A 21,681-nucleotide genomic window follows, 5' to 3' on the forward strand; every position below is an offset into this window, starting at 1 on the left:
AATGGGGGCAACACAATATTAGTCAGGTGGTGATAATGTTATGTCTGATCAATGGCCATGAAGATATGCCTGATCGGCGTGTGTGGGTGTGTGTATCTAAATATAAATCTTTAATATATACACACTGAGGTAAAGTACTTTATTTATCTATGTTTACACACTATCACCTTTAAAATAGTCCCCTTGCACAGCTATACAGCGCTCCCAGCGTTCCTGCCACTTCTGGAATTTGTCCTAGACGTCTGCGTCTGCATTTCGAACTGGATCAAAGTCCTCAGGAGCCAAATCTGGCGAGTAGGGTGGGTGCAAAAGTGAGATCATGTGGATTATTCTCCGACAATCATCATGCACAAGTTGCCGAATGGTTTCGAACATTTTCAAGGGTTGAGCTTGTTGAAGGTCTTCCAGTGTTTTTCTTCCGCTCTTCAATCGAATTGCAGCATCGTCAATTGTATGTCATGTCTCTGTGGCAAGTTTGCCCAGTTTCACACAGAATTTCACGTTTGCTCTTTTGTTCTAACTTAGTGTCCATGATAAAATGGCAGACGTGGTAACACACGTGGTCAGAATAGCACCAGTTAAATTTTTTGACACCTCCTCGTATATATATACGAAACGTATTCAGTTTGTTCCTGAATTGTTTGTTCTCTTTTGCTTTCTGTTTTGACTTCAGTGCTCATTGCATTGGCCTAGTGGATGGAAATACAGTAAAAATAAAGAGTTAAATATAAAACTTGATATATAAATGAAACGCCTGCTTGATAGAAGCAAAAACGTTTCTGTAACCTCGCCATTTTAATACGAAAGTGCTCTTTGTGTGAAATGGTTTCATTGGTCGCTCAGAATCGCCTGCGCTATTGAGTAATGTCTTACTTCATACACTTTTGCTAACACTTTTTTTTTTTTTTGCACTTGCACTCAGTCAAGGAGAAAGACATAATTGCCTTAAGTCACCTCTTCACCACGCCAGACTGCTTTTCTCACTCGATCGGCGAGGCGCCACTGACAGATCCGCCATCCCCTTCCGTCACCTCCATTGTTCTGAAGAGGAGGAAACAGGGTTTGTGAAGTCGATTAGATGAGCCTGACTTGAACCCTTTCTCTCTCCAGCTTGGACTCGAGGGTCTCTGGATAAGACGAGGAGTCGGCCTGTGTCACTCAGCCAATGCGAAACTTTTTCATTAGTGACTCTTATAAAAGTCCGGCCGTTCGAAATGCACGGGATGTGAGGTGAACTGAATGAGCTTTTCAGACAAGCAGCTCTTAAATGATGAAGTGAGTCAAGTGTCAGTCTGTCAGTGAATCTGTGAGTGCCAATTAATTAAACAGTTTTTCAATCAATCAATCAATCAATCAATCAATCAATCAATCAATCAATCAAACTGCTTACTGTCAAGATTCTTGGTGCTTGGTGTTCTAGGGCTTGTGGTTTTTGTGATGTTTATGAGACGTGTGGTGTTTGTGAGACTCGTGGTGTTTGTGAGACTCGTGGTGTTTGTGAGGTGTGTGGTGTTTGTGGTGTTATACAGTAAATGAACCTGACAGTGGTGTTTTATATTCTGAATGTGTGTGTGTGTGTGTGTGTGTGTGTGTGTGTGTGTGTGTGTGTGTGTGTGTGTGTGTTTGTAAAATAACAAACAGATGGTCCAAAAGCCCAAGAAAAAACATCCCCAATGGCTACAATAACACCCCCACTGATGCAGACATCAACTTCAACAAATCAATAAATCAAACAATCAATAAATCAATCAATAAATAAATAAATAAACCATTTCATTTGATTTTATACTCCTTACTCGTGTTCTTAACTCATGATTGTGCAAAATGTTGGTCAGATGGTAAGCAAATTCATTTCAACCACTGCATGAATTAAAAGCAAATAAAATAAATCAATCAATTAATTTATAGATTTATACTAATCAAATAGTCATTCATTATGAATGTTTTAAATTGCTTCATTAATAGGTCAATCAACCAGTCCATAAATCCATGCAATTCTTTGACAGTTGCTCAGTAAATTAGTAAAAAATCTATTAATTTTGAACATTGTTTCATCAGTAAATGAATCAATAAACCAATTCAAGCCAATCATCAATCAGTCAAACAACCAAAAAAACAAAACAAATGACCAATCAGCTCACCAATGTTTGCTGAACAGTAAGTAAACTAGCTTGTAAAGCAGCTAATCAATAATAACTAATCAATATGACAATAAATCAATGAACTGAGGCCAGTAAATAATTTGGCCAGTAAATCAATATTCAATCTGCCAATCATCAATGTTTCAATTATTAAACACTAAGTTAATGAATCAGATGGCAAATCGATCAATCAGCTGTAATAAAACTATTAATCACTCAATTTGCTGATGTCAGAAATAAAAAAAAATGAATGAACCAATCAGCTAATTATAGTTTTGATCAATCAGTCAAATGTGGTTGTCTAAAAATGTAAGATACTGCAGGCAACAACAACATTCTAAATCTAGCAATTGCTACTTTTTATGATTATTCGAGAACGTTTCCATTTCTATTTTCACATTCCTGATGATCAGCTTCTCATGCTAACATTATCACGTCATTTGAACGTGTTTCTTGCTAACGCTAACAACAGTCGCTAACCATGTTGATGCTTTAACTGTATCTAAACCCTGAGGGTGAAATCGGATCTTCTCATTTTAGAGATCTTCGGATCTTCTCATTTTAGAGAGTGAATTGTATTGAAAAAAAAAAAATACGATCAAAGCGAAGCTGAATGAGGTCAAGGTCTTGAGATTGTACCTTAACGTTAAGCTCAAAGCTTTCTTTTTGACCTTGCTGTATTATTCCTTCTGAGCTATTAGATATAATTTCAGGAATATATTTGACATCTGAGACTATTTCTGAAACTCTTCACCCTCAGCATCAGCAGCTTGGGTGGAGGTGAGGTGAGAGGAAGCTCCTCCTCCTCCTCCTCCTTTTCCTCTTCCTTTTGTGAGGCTCCTTGACTTTGCTGCCAGTCTCCTCTGCCGGTGCTCGTGTGGTAATGAAGATTGAAAATGAAACAACGGACGTAATTATTTTTTTTTGCTGGCAAATTAAACCGCAATCAATCATCCTTAATCACAGCTCTAATGCTGGTTCGGAGTGCGAGCGAGAGCTGTTCAGGCTTCAAGGTTAATTTGCTTTGTTCTGACTCGTGTCGGAGTGAATGAGGAAGAACCGGATAGGAAGCGAGACGCATGTCAAACACGATGTTACTGAAGAGCCACTCAGCCACTCTGAATTACTGAACACACATGCACACACACACACACACACACATATATATATAAACTCCGAACATCACACACAAACTCTGAACTCACCAAACACTGGGGCAGGGATTAGAGGCAGGTGTGTATGTACCTTTAAATTATAAAACAAAAAAGCCACACACACTCACACACATATACACCCACAAATCCTGAACAACACACTCATCCAAACATCACACACCTCTGAACTCACCAAACACTGGGGCAGGGATTAGAGGCAGGTGTGTATGTACCTTTAAATTATAAAACAAAAAAGCCACACACACTCACACACATATACACCCACAAATCCTGAACAACACACTCATCCAAACATCACACACCTCTGAACTCACCAAACACTGGGGCAGGGATTAGAGGCAGGTGTGTATGTACCTTTAAATTATAAAACAAAAAGCCACACACACTCACACATATACACCCACAAATCCTGAACAACACACTCATCCAAACATCACACACCTCTGAACCCACCAAACACTGGGGCAGGGATTAGAGGCATGTGTGTATGTACCTTTAAATTATAAAACAAAAAGCCACACACACACACACACACACACACACACACACACACACACACACACACACACAAACAAGCACACATATACACATATACACAAAACCTCAGAACATCACTCCCGTACAAACATCACACACCTCTGAACCCATTAAACACTGAGGCAGGGATAAGTGGCGGTTGTGTATGTACCTTTAAATTGTGAAAGGCCACACACACACACACACACACACACACACATACTGTATATATATACACCAGTGGTGGGTCATGCATTTGGTACCTGGGCCTTCAGTGAGGACTTACCCGACTTAATCCACCTCTTATCAAGTCACAATAATAGAAACCATCAATGCAATACAAAAACACAATATAACAACATGTGGCATTACAGAGAGTGAGGCATTTCACATTTGGGTGAAAAACATTTTACCAAAGCAAGAAACCCAGTTAAGACTCCAAAGCTCTACACTACAACCACAACTGTGCACCTACATCATCTGGAGCAGTTCAGAATCAGTATTTGTCTAATAACATGACAAAAACATAAAGATTTAAATAAAATACAACCTACTCACCAGAGATACAGACTCAAAATTTGCAGCGCTCCTCAGAGGCTGTAATCCAGTGGTACCGCTGGTGTTTACTGGTCTGGAAGTGGAGAACAAACCCTTTCCCGGGCTGAGACACGCTAGCTAGCTTCAGGGTTAACCGACCTCCTCACGATGTCTAGTTTTTCTTGAAAAGGTATTTTTAAGTATGTCTGAGACCAAATCAATTTCTCTCCCTCCATAGGCATAAAAAAGTCTAACTCTGATGTATTAATGTGTGCAGAGCTACACACGTGTTTTGCCAGTCGAATTTGGCTGTAACAGTTTCCCTCTGACCAACCAATCAGAGAACGGGAAAATGCTGACGCTATTCTGGGCCAGCGAGCTGCCCTGTGAGGAGAATCTGAAATCTGATTGGTTAAAGAAACAAACCCGTTGCAAATATTTTCTAAGGTAAAAAGGCCAGTACTGATTCTGAAGGCTCTGGGCAGATTAGATTGTCATGGCAGCACATAGAGGCTGAAATCTGATTGGACAAAAAAAATCTAACATCCACATACACGTACTGGAAGCAGTGCAGCCGAGAGAAACGCTACGACATAAAGAGAATAAACTGTTGGGAATAAATTAATACAATTTCATGGAACAAATATTAGAATGAATGTCATAAATGGAGGTCAGTGCTTCTGAGTGTTTAGGCCTCCAGAGAAGGCTTTGCTGGCCCTGACCGCCACCACTGATATATACACACACACGTATATCTCTTAACATCACACACCTCTGAACCCACCAAACACTGGGGCAGGGATCAGAGGCAGGTTTGTATATACCTTTAAATTGTAAAAGGCCACACACACACACACACACACACACACACACACACACACACACACACATACATATACAAACACACATATACAAACACACACACACCTGCACGCACACGCACGTGTACACAAAGACACACACGCCGATACCTACAGCTGTTTCATCATTGTCTCAGATCTGGAAGTGAAGCATCAGCAGATGGTAACTAGTTTCTATGCCAAAACTGCATATTTCAAACATCACACACACACACACACACACACACACACACACACACACACACTTTTTCCCAAAATAATGTCATTTTTGAACTTCTACACCTCCAGCCCATTTAAAAATGCAAGGATATATGAATATGTATGATTATGATTGGTATGGATTTGTCCCTCCCCAATGCCCCTCCCACCATGATTAGCTAAGGAAGCTAGCCAGCTTTGTAGTTAGCTAGTAGCCTAGCTCATGTGTGTGTAGAGATAGAAGATATAATAATCTCTGAGTAAGCGAGTGTGTGTGATACTGGGCATGTGTGTGTGTGTGTGTGTGTGTGTGTGTGTGTGTGTGTGTGTGTGTGTGTGTGTGTGTTTTACTGTCCCAGTGAGTGTCTGTTTATTAAGGTAATTGAATGATCAAAAGTATTAGCCCTCTGGTTTGTCAAACATCAGAGCATAGTTTCTTTTACTGCAGCTTCACGCTATGCAGCTACAAACACCTCACAAACACCTCACTGCGTCAGACTGTGGTATAAGATTTACTCTGTAGGACGGCTTTTAGACATCACACACACGATGCATAAGGTGCGAGATTGAGCTTCTCTCTCCATGCCATATTTATATTGTGTTAAATATCAGATGGTACGGAGTTTATGAAAGCAAGGCATGAACCGAAATGCTCCAATCCACTTCCAAAGCGCTACACACTTCAAATATAAACAGAAACACTGCTTTTGTGTGTGTATGAGTGTGTGTGAGATATAGCAATTTACTGTAAGCATGTAATTATTTGGAGTTTTTTGTATTTGAATTCTAGTTTAAATTTTCAATGCAAAAAGAACAGTTAATTTTTATATATTTTTTTCCACATTATATTGTTGAATTATTTTTTAATACATAAGAAGTTAGAAACATTATCATCAAGAGTGTTCAGGTAAAAACAGGTACTGGTGAAGGTGAGGTGAGGAGACCTGGGGATCAGTCAGCATTCCAATTTATCCCAAAGGTGTTCAATAGGATTAGAGCTTTATAGCAGGAGATCCTCCACTCCAGCACATGGATCATAGATCTTAATGGAGCTGGCTTTGTTCACAGGGGTATTGTCATGCTGCAGCAGGTTCGGGTCCCCTAGTCGAAGTGAAGGGAAGATTTCATGCACACATCCATAAACATCCTATACAACTGTGTACCTCCAACTTTGCAGTAACAGTTTGGGGAACATATGGCTGGAAAAGTCAGGTGTCCCAATACTTTTGTCCAAATAGTATTTTTTGAATAGCATTTTGCACTTTATACTATTTTAAAATAAAACCAGTAAATAAAAAGGCAGTATATATCTTGTATGAATAACTGTAAATAAAGAAAATTATTATATAAATCATATGATAAGTTTTATTCCAATAGGGTTAAAACCCACATATGGCTGGAAAAGTCAGGCGTCTCAATACTTTTGTCCATATAATGTATATGATAAATATTTGGATTCTACCTGGTGGAAATGGCAAACATTAGGCATGGCATATCCCCTCCAAACCTCATCTTATTTCCTTACTGAACCAGGCATAAACCTGAACCTGCAGTACAGCTTGTAGCTGTTGCTACAGACTCTGGCAGTTGTCTGTCAATCAATAAGACATAAGGCCTATTGACTGACATTTGAAATAACTGAGGAAGTCTGTCTGGATTTGCCCTCTGAGATTAGTAGTGTTTGTAAACTATGGCAATCTGGAAGAAGAACTGGCAAGATAATTGGTCAGAAAAAGTTTTTCACATGTCAGTTCTGTCAGCTGTAGGCGTTAGCATGTTGTAGGCATGGAACCCGGTATTAACGCATCACACAGAACAACAACAAATCAACTGAATCAAATTAGTATTCATTTCTTTGTTAGTTTGATCGATTGAAAGTTTTTAAATCACTCGATTAATCTGTGGTTCTTATCAGAGGTGTGTATCAGGGCTGAGACCCTGAAGCAACAGATATGAAGCATGTGGTATAAAGTTCACATTTCCTTTTTCATCCTTTGTAACTTCCTAGTCAAAGACACAATAATTAGAAGCGGTTGGTCAGTGGTTAAGGTGTTGGACTTTTCATCAGAAGGTTATAAGTTGAAATTACACCACTACCAAACACAAGCCTCACAAATTCTACAAACACCACAAGCCTCACTAATACTACAAACACTACAAGTATCACAAACACCACAGGTATCACAAATCTCACAAGCCCTAACAAACACCACAAACCTCACAAACACCAATAGTCTAACAAATTCCACAAACATCAAAAGTCTCACAAATTCCACAAAGACCACAAGCCTCACAAATACTTCAAACACCACAAGCCTCACAAATACTTCAAACGCCACAAGCCTCACAAATACTACAAACACCACAAGTTTTACAAACACCACAAGCCTCACAAATACTTCAAACGCCACAAGCCTCACAAATACTACAAACACCACAAGTATCACAAACACCACAAGCCTCACAAATCTCACAATCCCTAACAAACACCACAAACCTCACAAACACCAATAGTCTAACAAATTCCACAAACTCCACAAACATTAGAAGTCTCACAAACAACACGTCTCATAAACACCACAAAAACTGCAAACAAAAGTGGCCATATCCCTAAACATCCCTAATCCTGGCAGTAAGCAGCTCGACTGATTGATTAAGTGTTTGACTGACTGACTGTTTAAAAATTTGGACATGGGCATCTGCTAAATGACAGAAATAAAAATGTAAATATAACAAAAGCAAACAGGTGCAAAGAAAAATACAACGTTTTACTGTTATCATAGTAAAAACAATATACAGTTTCTGGTGAAAATGAATGATATAATTGAGGTGAAGAAGCCAGAATTTACACACTATGCTAACGCTGTTGCGTTTTATGCCACTGAGATTGTCTGAGGTTAGCAGAAGTTTTTGGTTCAGAATATATTAAAGTCGTAATAAAAACTCAGAATCTCAATGTTCTGTTCTTGCTAGTTGTACCACAGTTTCCCAATTTTCATTTGTTCTCACAGATTCTTTCAGCTTGAAACCTCTTATACAATAATGGTGGCAGGAGTGGTGGTATCTGTTAAAATGGCCTAAGAGAGGATGAAGTACACTTTTATTGATCTTTTTCTCCTTTCTTTGTGTTTCTACATTTCCCTCTTCCCCCTCTAAGACTCAGAATGAAAGATACTTTTTTTTTTTTTACTAAATTGTCTTGAGCTCTCTATTCATTTTATATAACACACAGTTACACAACAGGTTTTCCGAGCGTATGATGAGACCTTCCCATTCGAAGCAAATTGTTTGCTGAAACTTTTTCCATGTTTTGCACCTCCCTGGGGTCAGCTCAGCCGACACCTTTCAGAAATCTGCGGCACACATCAATAGCGGCGCCAATGGAGCCAATCTCCAGCGAACAAAGCCACCCACACTTCTCCGACGACTTCGCTGTGCTGGTAATTGCTTCCAGCGTCGAACCCTCGCTAAAGACCTTGACCGTGTATAGCAGCCCCTCGATGAATCAAGGCCGCAGAGAGCGCTCTAGGGAAGGGACCCTGGCCGATCTCGCTTCAAATGACAAATTAATTTTTTTAACATTTGAGCTTACGTTTCATCCCACCGATGCGGCCTTCCGCAAAGCTGTTCACCCCTGAATACCACACCACCAAGATTAGATTCTTTGTAAGAAAGAGAGATGCCCATCACAGGTCAGCAGACAAGTTGTCCATTGTAAAGAAAAATAAACATTCCTTTCTTGTAACTTTGGTGCTACCATTATCTTAACATGTATATATATATACAGGAATTTTGGACCACTCTTGGATGGTTCCTCCCAACTGCTTTTGAGAGTTTTGAGATCTCTCCACAGGTGTTCTATGGGATTCGGATCTGGACTTATTGTTGCATTTAAGAACTCTCCAGCTCTTTGTTTGTAACCATTACTGAGTGCTTTTTGAAGTGTGACCCATGACCTCTGGTGGAGACGCAGCTTTCTGATACTGCCCGCTACTTTGCGTCCCAAAATTCTTCAATACTCAACAGATTTCATGATACCATTCACACAGTCAAGGCATCCAGTGCCAGAAGCAGCTAAACGACCCAAAACATCTTTAAACCTCCACCGTGTTTGACTGTAGGGGCTGTGTTCTTTTCTTTGAAGGTCTCATTTCTTTTTCTGTAAACAGTGCCATGATGTCCTTTACCAAAAAGCTCTATTTTTTGTCTCAAGTTTTGCCAAACTCCAGTCTTGCTTTTTTATGCCTTTGTGTCAGCAGTGGTGTCCTCCTGGGTCTCCTACCATAGCGTCTCTTTTCATTCAGATGGCGACGGTTAGACGGTTTGCAGATCAGCTTGAATTTGTCTGAAAGTTAATCAGGGGTTTTTATCCACCATTCGAACAATCCTTTGTTGTAATTTTTTATTCGTTTTGCTCTTCCGTCCACATCCATGGAGGTTCGCTACAGTGCCATGGGCTGTAAACCTCTTGATGATATTGCGCTCATTGGACACAGCAACATTAAGATCTCTGGAGATGGACTTGCAGCCTTGAGATTGTCCATGTTTTTCCGAAAAATTTCTCCCAAATCCTCTTTTCTTCATGCTCAGTGTGACACACAACACAAATGTTGAGTCAACGTTGCTGCATTTTAACTGGTGTGATTACTATATTGCCCACACCTGTTACTTGTCACAGGTGTGTCTAAATACAAATTACAGGAGAATCACATGCTTGACAATCAATTATATCTTACAATTTTGACATAGTGCCAATAACATTGTCCAGCTCATTTTTGAGTTCTATGTGAAATCTTATCAAGTTTGACTTTTCTTTTTCTTTCTTTTCTTTGCAGTGCAAACAAAAACATGTGAGTATCAAAACATTTGCAGTTGGAACAATTTTCTGAGAGAAGTGTTGCATTTTCTGACAGGGACAGTGATAAGGACAAGTGGCCCAGTGATATGGACAGTGAGAGGGACAATGAATGGGACAATGTGAAGGACAGTGAATGAGACAGAAAACAGATGAGGAGATACACAGAGTAATAGTGAGTGGGACAGTGAGTGGGACAATGGTTGGACAATGAAAGGGACAGAGAACAATACAGTATGTGGAACAGTGAAAACAATAGTGTGGGAGACACTAAACAGAACAGTGGACGGGACAGTGAATAGAGATAGAGTAAAAATAGAGAGGATAGTGAGAGGGACATTGATAGGGACAACAAGTTGCCCATAATATGGACAATGAAAAAGACAATTAATGGGACAATGTAAAGGACAATGAATGAAACAGTTACATGGATAATGTGAGGAACAGTGAATGGGACAGTAAACCAGATGTTGAGAGGTCACAGTGTTAGTGAGAGGGACAGTGAGTGGAACAGAGAGCGGGACAGTGAAAATGATAGACAGTCCACAGAACAGTGGACAGGGTAATGAAATACAATATAGGTGAGTACAATATATGTGAGGATGGTGAAAGGGGCAACGAGTGGCTCAGAAATATGGCCAGGAAGTGGGACAATAAATGGATATTATGGAGATATATATATATATATATATATATATATATATATATATATATATATATATATATATATATATATATATATAATATATATATATATATATATATATATATATATATATATATATCTATATATCTATATATCATATATATATATATATATATATATATATATATATATATATATATATATATATATATATATCTATATATATATATATATATATATAAATGGTTACATGGATAATGTGAGGAACAGTGAATGGGACTACAAGAAAGAGAGGTGCTAATCACAGGTCAATGAGGCAGCTGCCTGAATGTCCTTTGTAAAGGGAAAAACACCTCCAGTTCTTTTTCTTGTATTTTTGGTGGTACCATTATACTGAAATGTAGATATATGTTCATTTATTCATCTTCAGTTGCCATTTATCTTCTGGTCCCAGTCAGGAAAGAAGGCAGGAATATACCTGGGCACCATACTAGTGATGGGAAGATCGGCTTATTTTAGTGACTTTGATTTTAAAATCTTTTTGGAGTCATTTGGTTCATTTCGGTTTTTTGATCGGAAATAATATAAAATGTTGCATTTTCAATAAGCAGATCCCCAACACGTCTACATACACTAACTTTGACTACAGTTCCAATAATAAAAATATGACAATGCAACTGAGGACAAATAATGATAAACAGATCTATTGAATTGTGTAGCATATATGGAATTCATGTGACAAAAGAATTAACGATTCATCAGATGACTCAATTCTGTTTTCTGTTTAATGTACTGCATAGCGTCTATAGAAGTCACATGAAAGACTCGGACTAGGAGAGTCAAAAGATGAACTACAATTCATAACCTTTTGAGATTTTGCGATGCTTTGCTCATGCGAAAATGAACACGAACGAATCTTTGACTCTTTGAGTCACATTAAAGACTCGTTCATGAACGACCCATCTTTACACCACAAACACTTATTCAGTCACAGTAGGAGGAAACTGAAGAACCTATGAGGAAACCCACTCAGGTCCTAGAAGAACATTTACATTGACAGCAACCTGCGTTCAGGATAAAACCTAGGTTCTTTGATGCACCACCATGTCCCTTAGTGTTGAAATGGTTCATAATTAATAGTTAAAGTTGCACACATGTAGAGTGAAGGATTAGTCCAGAAACAGAAAAAGATTTAGAAAGATCTAAACAGGGAACACTACATCTACTTTTCTAGGTAAAGATCTGTACTAAAGGTTGCATGCTGTATGGTACCAGATCTCCAAGACACAATGGTACAGACTTTTACACTACTTTTTCAAAAAGTTTTCTCTCAAAGTTTTTACCATAATATCCACAGGTCCAAAAAAGGTTTTGTTGTTTAGGTATTATTTCCCTAAATGGTCTGTATAGTAGTTTTGCCCATCTCCCCCCTTGTTCTTCTGCTTTTTTTTGTTCACAGAAGGATGGTCTTGCCCTAGGTCTAGCTAATTGTTGAGAGTTCAGGAAGACCATCATTAGCACTCGATCTCAGCCACACATGGTCACCAGATGTGCGACTGCCCATAGTGAACTGCCACGTTTTGTCTTTTGTCTCACTCTCTCTCTCTCTCTCTCTCTCTCTCTCTTTCATTCTTTAGCTCTATCTCTTCCTCTCTCTGCCCCTCAAGCCCCCCCTTCCCATCCTTTTTTCTTCTCTAACTTAATAATCTGCCTTTTGTTTCCGCAAGAGCTATTGTGCGTTAAGTCGGTCCATGCGTCATAAGAGAAGTCACTCAGCGTTTGAATGGAATTCTTTGTCACAACCGAGCGGAGAGTGCACGAGCCTGGGTTGGGGTGGGGAGTACGGGGATTTCATGTGTCCCTCTGGTATTTTTATTACTTGTTTGTGCAGTTTGGAGAATTGCTCATTGTGGGCCAGGGGAAACTGACATACCACCTTAGAGAAGCTGGGATGCGGGTGCAATTCCATAGATTTGTGTTCTTGATAACTAGCATACAAAGGGGTTAAGGTGTACATACTACCTGTGGTAAAAGTGACTATCAGGAAAAGTGCTTTTTAAGGCTTTGGTCATTGGGGGTAACTTCTGGCTCTGACCAGAGGTGGAAAGAGTACCTGAAAATACTACTTGAGTAAAAGTATAGATTGCCAACAGGTGGCAGCACAAGGCTGCACGCGCAGTGATAGGGAGCACCGACCTTTATAAGTCGGTGTGCCCGAAGACATCGTCCTGTGTATATCTGGAGCTGTGCAACCGGTGATATTCTGACCATGTGCGTTACAACGTCTGCAATTTCATCATGGATAGTAAGTTAGAACACTCTGTCATGAGCTTTAGTCACACATGAGTTTCTCACTGGAAACATAACAACTTCTGCACCCACCCTACCCACCAGATTTGTCTCCTGCGGACTTCGCCCTCTTCCCGTATTGCAGAAAGTGCTTGACACACTGTAAAAAGTAGACGTTCAGGACACATTCCAGAAGTGTCAGGAACACTGGGAGCGCTGTATTGCCGTGCAAGGGGACTATTTTGAAGGTGATAGTGTGTAAACATTGATAAATAAGGCATTTTCTTGTAAACAGAGATCGCCAAACTTTTTGATGCCACCTCGTACTTCAAAACGTACTCCATTTCAAGTTCAAAGTCACCAATTTCAATATGACTTGAGGCTAAACGATGCACTCGTCCTCAACATAGTTTATTTGTGAGGGTAAAATACTAAAATACTAATGAAAAAGGGGGACCTCAACACTGCAGGACTGCAAAACAAAAACAATAAAAGACATTAGTAAAGCAATCTTTCAAAAAGATAGCTTAAAATATAAACCAAATAAAATTACAGTATCAAGTAACAAAGTAGAAGAACCATTTAAAAAGGATAAATAAACTGGAGTATATGAGTAGATGAAAAGTAGATGAAAATTACTTAAATACAGTAAATAGGTAAATTTACTCAAATATTTTACACCACTGCCCTGACAGTTCCTCCAGCTTCCAACCTCATAGACATCATTCCAACATCACTTGCTACAATATTTTTTTTTTTTATGTGAATGTATTCATCCTCCAAAGTTTTATTGTTGTGTCTGATGGAGGATCCCAGGCTCTATTCTCAACCAACAAACCAAAACAAATAGCACATCCTCTAGTCATGTCTGTATTTCTATCTGTTTTTTCTCAGGTAACCAATATGTTTCCCATTACATCCCTTGTTCCAGGTTGAAAGGAGATCAAGGACATTCAAAGGCACTTGCATTCTTGTTTGATGCTCCTAACAGAACACAGCGACAAGCTAATGTCATGCAGTGCCATGCCTTTTAATCAATCCTAAACATCGCCGTTCTGTCTCACATGACCGCCAGAGAATGACAATCACCTTATTGTTGGAGTTCAAGCATGCAAAGCATATTGGGGTTATTTTTTTTTCATCCTGAATAGAACTAAAGCAGAAAGAACAATAAGATAAAGAGGGAACTGATGGCGTGGAGATCACTGTCCGTCCCCTTTCAAATTTTTCACATGCAGCTTTTTTGTCTCTGTTTGGGGAGATTAGTTTTTAGTTTTTTTTCTCTTACTACATGCATGTAACTAGCAATGTTGGATAAGGCGAAAAAAACGGACTTTTACCTCAAGGTAATGCTCCAATTTCACAGTAGCCATAGTTGCCATGGCACTGTTTACAAACACGCGTTTCCCTTCCCAACCCTCTGCGTCTACTTGCAGGGAGGTGAGTGCTATTGATTCACAATCGAACGCACATTACTCTGTTTGGAAGCTAATGCACTTTCGACAAAAACCCAAAGAAAGAGAGAAAGGGAAAGGGTAGGAGAAAAAAAAGCGCACTTAGATGTACACACATTCACACACTCGCTTGCAGCAGCAGGGAAAAAAAAAAAAAAAAAACAGTCGGAGAGTGCGTTACGTGGAGAGAGAAAAAGGCTTCCATTGAGCAGAAAAGCATGTTCCCAGGGTTGAAATCAATTAAAATGAACTTTTAAATGATGTGACGCGACCACAGAGTGACTGTACCGAGGCGAGGCACTGCTGCGCTCAGAGCGAGCTTAGAGGCCCGTCTGCACCATTGACTGCTGGGAAAAGTGGTCCAGTAATAGCCAGAGCGGCGGGGGCACTCAGGGGTGCAGTCTAGGTCCGATTTCATTGTCCGTGGATTCTCTGTTGTTTTGGTTCTCCTCTGCCTCTCGGTGCTGGTAAAAAAGGATTGCGCAAGGCTTATGAGGAATTGAAATGAGTGATAAAATGATATCACAATCATTTACATATACAAAATGTCTGTAAGTCGCTCTGGATAAGAGCATCTGCTGAATGTTGTAAATGAAGAAGTAAATGAGTATGATATGGGCGTATCCTTCATTTCGACCAATCGGGTTAATACAATGCGGTTCGTACAATGTTACAGCATTTAGTATTTCTTTCATTCTTCGCTTCTTCCATCCCTTCCTTCCTATTTCTTCCACCACCTATGACTAAACATCTGATTAAACATCTAAAAAAAAAAGGTCATGCATGCATGAAGTAATAGTCTCAGCCCTCTTGTGGAGCTCATTTGATATCCACACCAGGCTTTTTTAAATGTGCAACTTCTGGGGTTGCTGCAAGACTCGCGCATTCTATCACGAGTCGGGTGTACCTGCGTTCGGCGCGTTGGAGCTGCACCGTTTCAAACAGGAGGCTCGTGTTAAATGAAACATGTTCATCGCTTGCAGGTAATTACATCTACGCGTTAGACCTTAATTAGTCGACTCCGCTGGGACCGATCCACTGACACTAATTAAACGTAGTCAATCCGAGGCTTCTCACTTGCGCACCTCCCTCCCTCCCCCTCTTCCCTACTTACCCCCTTTTAGCAAGCTGCCTGCCAGGTGAAGCCACGTGTGTGTGTGTGTGTGTGTGTGTGTGTGTGTGTGTGTGTGTGTGTGTGGGGTTGGTCGGTCTGTCGGCTTTTCGAGGCAGCATTTAATCTTCCAGCCTCTGCCCTTTGACTGTCGAGTCCTCATCTGTTGATTCCCAAGCTTGGGCACGGTTACGGTTACAGCACTAATTTAGCAGCCCGCCGTTCGAGTCTGTTCTAATTAAGGCCAAATACAGCAAGGTTGAGCTCTGCCCCATATATTGGCTCTTTCTTACAGAAATTTAAAAAATAAAATTAAATTGGGGGAGTTTCTGGTACCAAATTCTCGTCTGTGGTAGATAGGGGGTGGCAGGGAGGGGACAATGGCAGGGTTTGTGGGGTCCTGCGGTGGTGGTGATGGGTGTGTGTGTGTGGGGGGGTATTGATTTGAACCATACCTCGACGCATTCCTCAGACAAATGGAAGCACAATGAAGTTCATTATCCTGGAGGCCTCGCCTCCCCTCCACTTCGACCCCTTTCTTCTCATCTTGCACCCCCTCATCCCCCCCACACCCCTTGACAAAGAGGCTTTTACTCACTAATGTCCTCTAAAGTCTCACCCTTACCTTAAACACACACACACACACACACACACACACACACACACACACACACACACACACACACTGACACAATACCTCCACACCTTTTGCACATAAGAACCCACCTATTCCTACTTACAAGAACTCTGTTGTGTTGAGCAGAAACAAAGATAAGAAGGCAGTCGGAGACAAAACACACATATATTCACACACGTGTGCGCGCACACATGCACACACACAAACACACACACACGGTTCAGCTCTTGCTCTTATCAGCCAGGCTCGATGTCGCCACGTAGGTCTTGAATGGAGAGCAATTCATCTTTCCTACCCTTTACCCCCCGCCAAAGTTGTGTTTGCACATCATACACACACACACACACACACACACACACACACACACACACACACACACACACACACAAAGGAAAGAGCTGGATATACAGCAGGCAGAAAAAGGAAAACCGAAAGAGAGAGAGAAAAAGAGAGAGAGTGAGCACAGAGACCGGTCACGTAAAAAAAAAAACTACGCGTCAGAGCGTTTCCCTTGTTTACGACCCCAGCGGCGACAGCCCCAAAATACGTTCCAGAGGCGTTTAGCTAACGAGAGCCATGCTTTCCCACATGCCAGCGAGCAAATCAGGTGGCTTAATTATGATAATTGGCTGCAACTTCCTTTTTCTGATCCCACGCGAAAACAAAGTGAAGCACTATCACAGAACGCTACTCGTTTACGAGGTCGTCAGTCAACGGGTTTCTAATAATTACGCCAGAAAGAGCAGGACAATCCAGAAGAAGGAGGTGTGTGTCGAGGGAGGGATTGGGATGTGCTTTAGCGTTTACTTGCTGGATGTTAAAAATGTTACTCTTAATTTGGTTTTATTTATTTATTTGTTTGTTTGCATATACTGTATATTGTAATATCGCGACCCTGTAACGCTCTATCCTGAACACAACTGCATTTTAAAGAAGTCATATTTTCTAGAGCTGCACTTATGGCATGTATATGTGTGTCTGTTTTGATGTCTTAATAGGGATCAAATGTCCCCGCAAGGTTACGAAAGTTTGACATTTGGCAGTCTTCAGAAAGCAAAACCTGTTTTTTTGTGTTTAACCAAAAATGAACAGCAGCATCTTCCTGGGGTTAAGGTTCGAATTAGATTTAGGTCAGTGAAAGGTCCTTGAAAGGTAGTAAGACGAATATATGTGTGTGTGTGTGTGTGTGTGTGTGTGTGTGTGTGTGTGTGTGTGTGTGTGTGTGTGTGGAATAGGACTGATTGAATTAGAGTAATTAGAGGCAGCTCACAGTGTCAGTATTAATCACCCTGTAGTCTCATTACGAGCCCCGCACATCGCGCCTTTCATCTCATAATCATCCCACACTCACCAAGTCACACATATTAACCCACATCCTCTCTCTCGCTCTCTCTCACACACACAAGCTAACCCTCGTCTTTATCTAATGACTGTGTTTGCAGACGTGTCCTGCTGTCGTGCAGACACACTCACGCTCTCGAACTCAGGGGAGGAATGAAGAACGCCAAATCTGAAGATAGGTGAGTCGATCTGTATTTGGCAACTTCTGCAGGGAATTCTGGGAGTTTACACAATAGCGGCTGGTTTAAATTTCACGTCATCACATATGCTACTCAACCACTCGCTCACTCACATACTAACATACATTCAAGCTACGTCTATACGTCAAAAATAGTGTTTACGTCTAAAAACGCTTACGTGGTACCCCGTAGTGCGTGAGCAAAATGTAAGACGGCCCCCTCAATTTTCGCTCGCCGTTTATTGACTTTCCAGCTTTTAAAAACTTCAATAGGAAATGTAAAAAATTTAGGCTAGTACACAAATATACGCATAGTACCCAGATGTACACAAAACACTACACAATGAATAGTAATCAAAAGAACTAAGCTTCACACATAAAGTAGTTCCATATTTCTGACAAGACGGCGCTACCTGTCGGAAGTAGAAAGTCTGAACCTATAGATTTCGAGTAACAGAGCAATAGAAAAACACAAAAACCTCTATTAAAGCAGTTTATTATCTAGCTAACCAGCTAAAATAAGAGATTTATCCAGTATGTGGATGTTGTGTTGATTTAAAGCAAATACTCCTTTAACTGTTATGGTCAATCAGGGCAGGCGTTGGGGCATGACGTTCCATCCCGCTTCTGGCTTTACGACTAGGAATTTTCGCTTTATTTGATCCTCATGTGCTTTAATCGAACGTAGCATCCTTTTGCGCTCCTCAAATACATCAACGGTGACAGTTTTTACAGTACAGTGCAATTATACTCCAAAACATACTGGAAAAAAAACCTAGCCTACTGATTAGCTTTGATAATACAACCTTTAGCAACACTTTAGCATTGGTGATTATCTAGCATGGTTACTTGGGAAACTGGAAACTCTCAGGCATACTATTGCCTTATCTAAGACTGGGATGTTTTTGACAAGCTAGCTATTATTGTATTGACAAATAGTAGTAGTTAACTAGCAATCTACACACAGCTAGCATGTGGAAAGTTGTGTAATGATGCCAGCTAATATTAGCCTATCAACTATTCTACTGTGTAGCAAACTCACTAGTGTTAGGCAGCAGCTAAATGCTAGCATGCTTACTGAAATCCATCTATCTATCTATCTATCTATCTATCTATCTATCTATCTATCTATCTATCTATCTATCTATCTATCGATCTATCGATCTATCGATCTATCTATTAAACCAACAGGATTTGTATCAATGTATATACACGCATGTATCCGATATCATGTGTTGCTGTGTGTGTGTGTGTGTGTGTGTGTGTGTGTGTGTGTGTGTGTTTTACATGCTGGTGAGAAGCAGATCATTATTTGTGCCTGCATTTCGAGTCATTTTTATTTAAGAAAGCAGACAATGGGCTGTTGATTGAGGGAAAAAAAGGAGGAGGTTGACAATGGGGTTCTGTGCCTCCGAATGCAGCACCATTCTGCCCCTTCGGCTTTAAAAAAAAGGGCCCCGGCTCATTGTGGTTGTGCCGAGACACACACACACACACACACACACACACACACACACACACACACACACACACACACACACAGGGTGAGAGAGGGGGAAAAAAAGCAGTGCTGCTTAGGAGGAGGAATATTTTGCCGTGGTATGTCATTATTTTGCAAATTTCTATTATCTCATCATGTTGTCTTCATTGTAATTGCGGCTAATTAGAGGGCTAGTTAGAGGCCCGGGCTTTGAGGCCCCGGCTTTGGCGTGAATGGCGCGCCGCGATTAGCCCTCTCCACCGGAGGAAGCGGAGGAAAAGAGAAAGAGATTAATCCGGTTACCTTGGCGACACTCGCTTCCATCTGCGAGGAACAATGCAGTTTTGTTTCTTTGGATCAGTCGGGATCAACAGAACGGCGAGCTCTCGGCCTGAACAATGCCGAATTCTGTCTAACTGGCTTCCACTAACCCTACTACCCCCACCCCCTTTTACACCCCTACCTCTCTCTCTGTCCCTCTCTATTTTTAATACACTCCTCCTTTTCTCCACACCGATCCACCTCTCCTTTCTGCACTTCTCCTCGGCCATCTGATCTCTCCACGCCTCTGACAGTAGCTTCAAACTCTTTCGTCTCCACGTGTGTGTGTGTTTGTGTGAGGGAGAGAGATTTGTCAGAGGTCATGACCTTGTCACACACATCCTGGAGCTTCATCCCCAAATCCCCCCTCTGTGGTGAAAAGCACTTAATGAAATAATACACCCGAGCGCAGACCCGGATCCAGAGCTACACCGAACGACCCGAGCAGCGAGCCGTGAAAGTGTACAGTGGTGTTTTTTTTTATTATTTCCTTGTGGTTTTTATTTCTTTCTTTTTTATTTTATTCCTTCTCGGTGAAACAAAGACTTGTAAAAACAATTAAAGTGAACAAGAAAAGAGAAAAAATTAAAGAAAGCAGCAACCCCACGCATCACACGTGACCTCTCGGTTGTGATGAGGAAAAAAAATACAGACGCAAAAAAATCTCCATCTGCTGTTCTGCAGAACCAGAATGAGAGACGGATAGAGAGAAAAAGAGATGTGGAGGGAGAGAGAGAGAGAGAGAGAGAGAGAGAGAGAGAGAGAGAGAGAAAGGGAACTGATTGAGAGAGTGGTAGTGACATCTGGTCCCATGGGCACAACAGTTGAGAGTAAAAAATCCATGCAGATCACACACACACACACACACACACACACACACACACACACACACACACACACATACATACACACTTAGGATACACAGAATACACTCCTGTTCCAGCACACTGCGTGCTGTCTCAGTGTGTGTGTGTGTGTGTGTGTGTGTGTGTGTGTGTGTGTGTGTGTGTGTGTGTGTTATGTATGTAGTCATGTGTCAGACCAGCCATGAGTAAACATGCCATTTGAAGGATCTCCTACCATAAAGAGTTCTAAAGCGTAAAACATCCACGTTTATTCACACAGCAGGTAAAAATTTGGTTTCTTTTTCTGCTCTACTTTTTTCGTTTGCCCGCTTGTTATTTAAAAAAATAATAATAATAAAATCAACTCAGGATTTCTGCTGTGAATTATCTGTTCAGATCTCTGTACGCAACCTTGGTGTAACCACGGACAATCACTTATCCATTTCTTCTTGTATTTTAATTCTAACACGTTTATATCGACTTCATCTTTACAATATTCATCAGTTTCTATCACATACGCCACTCAGGGGTTGATTTGGGTGCTTTATACTTGTCACTTGTACTTTATAGCACAGTGAAATTCCTTCTTCGCATATCCCAGCGACGTTAAGAAGCTGGGGTCATGATGCAGCGCCCCCGGAGGAAAAAAGAGGGTTATGGGTCTTGCTCAGGTGCCCAAAGAGTGGCAGCTTGGTGATACCAGCGCTTGAATCCCCAATCAGTAATCAAAGTCTTAACCACTGAGCCATACTTCTGTCCAGGCAGCTCTGTCTTTGAAGGACATTGGACCTTTGCAATGGATCCAGAATGCAGCTGCATGTCTTGATTTAAAACCTTCCTAAGTTTTCCCACCTCAAGCCCACTCAGCAAACATGTCCCTGAGGGAGGGTCCCCAGTAAGAATCCCAAAGTATAGGCTGAGTGTGGGCTGCTTTCAATAAGTAGGGCATCAAAAACATAGCCATGTGACCCACAGTGGGCTACCCGTAGTGGCCCCAAAAGTGGTATGACTGCTGGGCAGTAGTCAAAAAATATTTGAAATATATTATGATTCTTGGTGGCTTTTCAATGATAATAGCCATTCCTTAATAAATACGA

The 21,681-nt window shown here is 40.8% G+C and overlaps 1 protein-coding gene across 4 annotated transcripts in view; it reads left to right on the forward strand.

Moving 5' to 3' along the window:
* sox5 (SRY-box transcription factor 5) overlaps positions 1-21,681 on the forward strand; it is a 236,306-nt gene that overhangs the window by 80,548 nt on the left and 134,077 nt on the right. For 2 of the 4 annotated variants that reach the window (XM_046872985.1, XM_046872986.1), the window contains one exon: positions 17,862-17,939. The exons of the other annotated variants lie outside the window; for them this stretch is intronic. In XM_046872985.1, coding sequence (XP_046728941.1) covers positions 17,914-17,939 — 26 coding nt within the window. In that variant the 5' untranslated portion in view covers positions 17,862-17,913. The remainder of the gene's footprint in view (positions 1-17,861; positions 17,940-21,681) is intronic. 4 annotated transcript variants of the gene reach the window in all.

Source organism: Silurus meridionalis, chromosome 18 (assembly GCF_014805685.1).
Source record: "Silurus meridionalis isolate SWU-2019-XX chromosome 18, ASM1480568v1, whole genome shotgun sequence".
In the NCBI taxonomy this organism is placed as follows: domain Eukaryota; kingdom Metazoa; phylum Chordata; class Actinopteri; order Siluriformes; family Siluridae; genus Silurus; species Silurus meridionalis.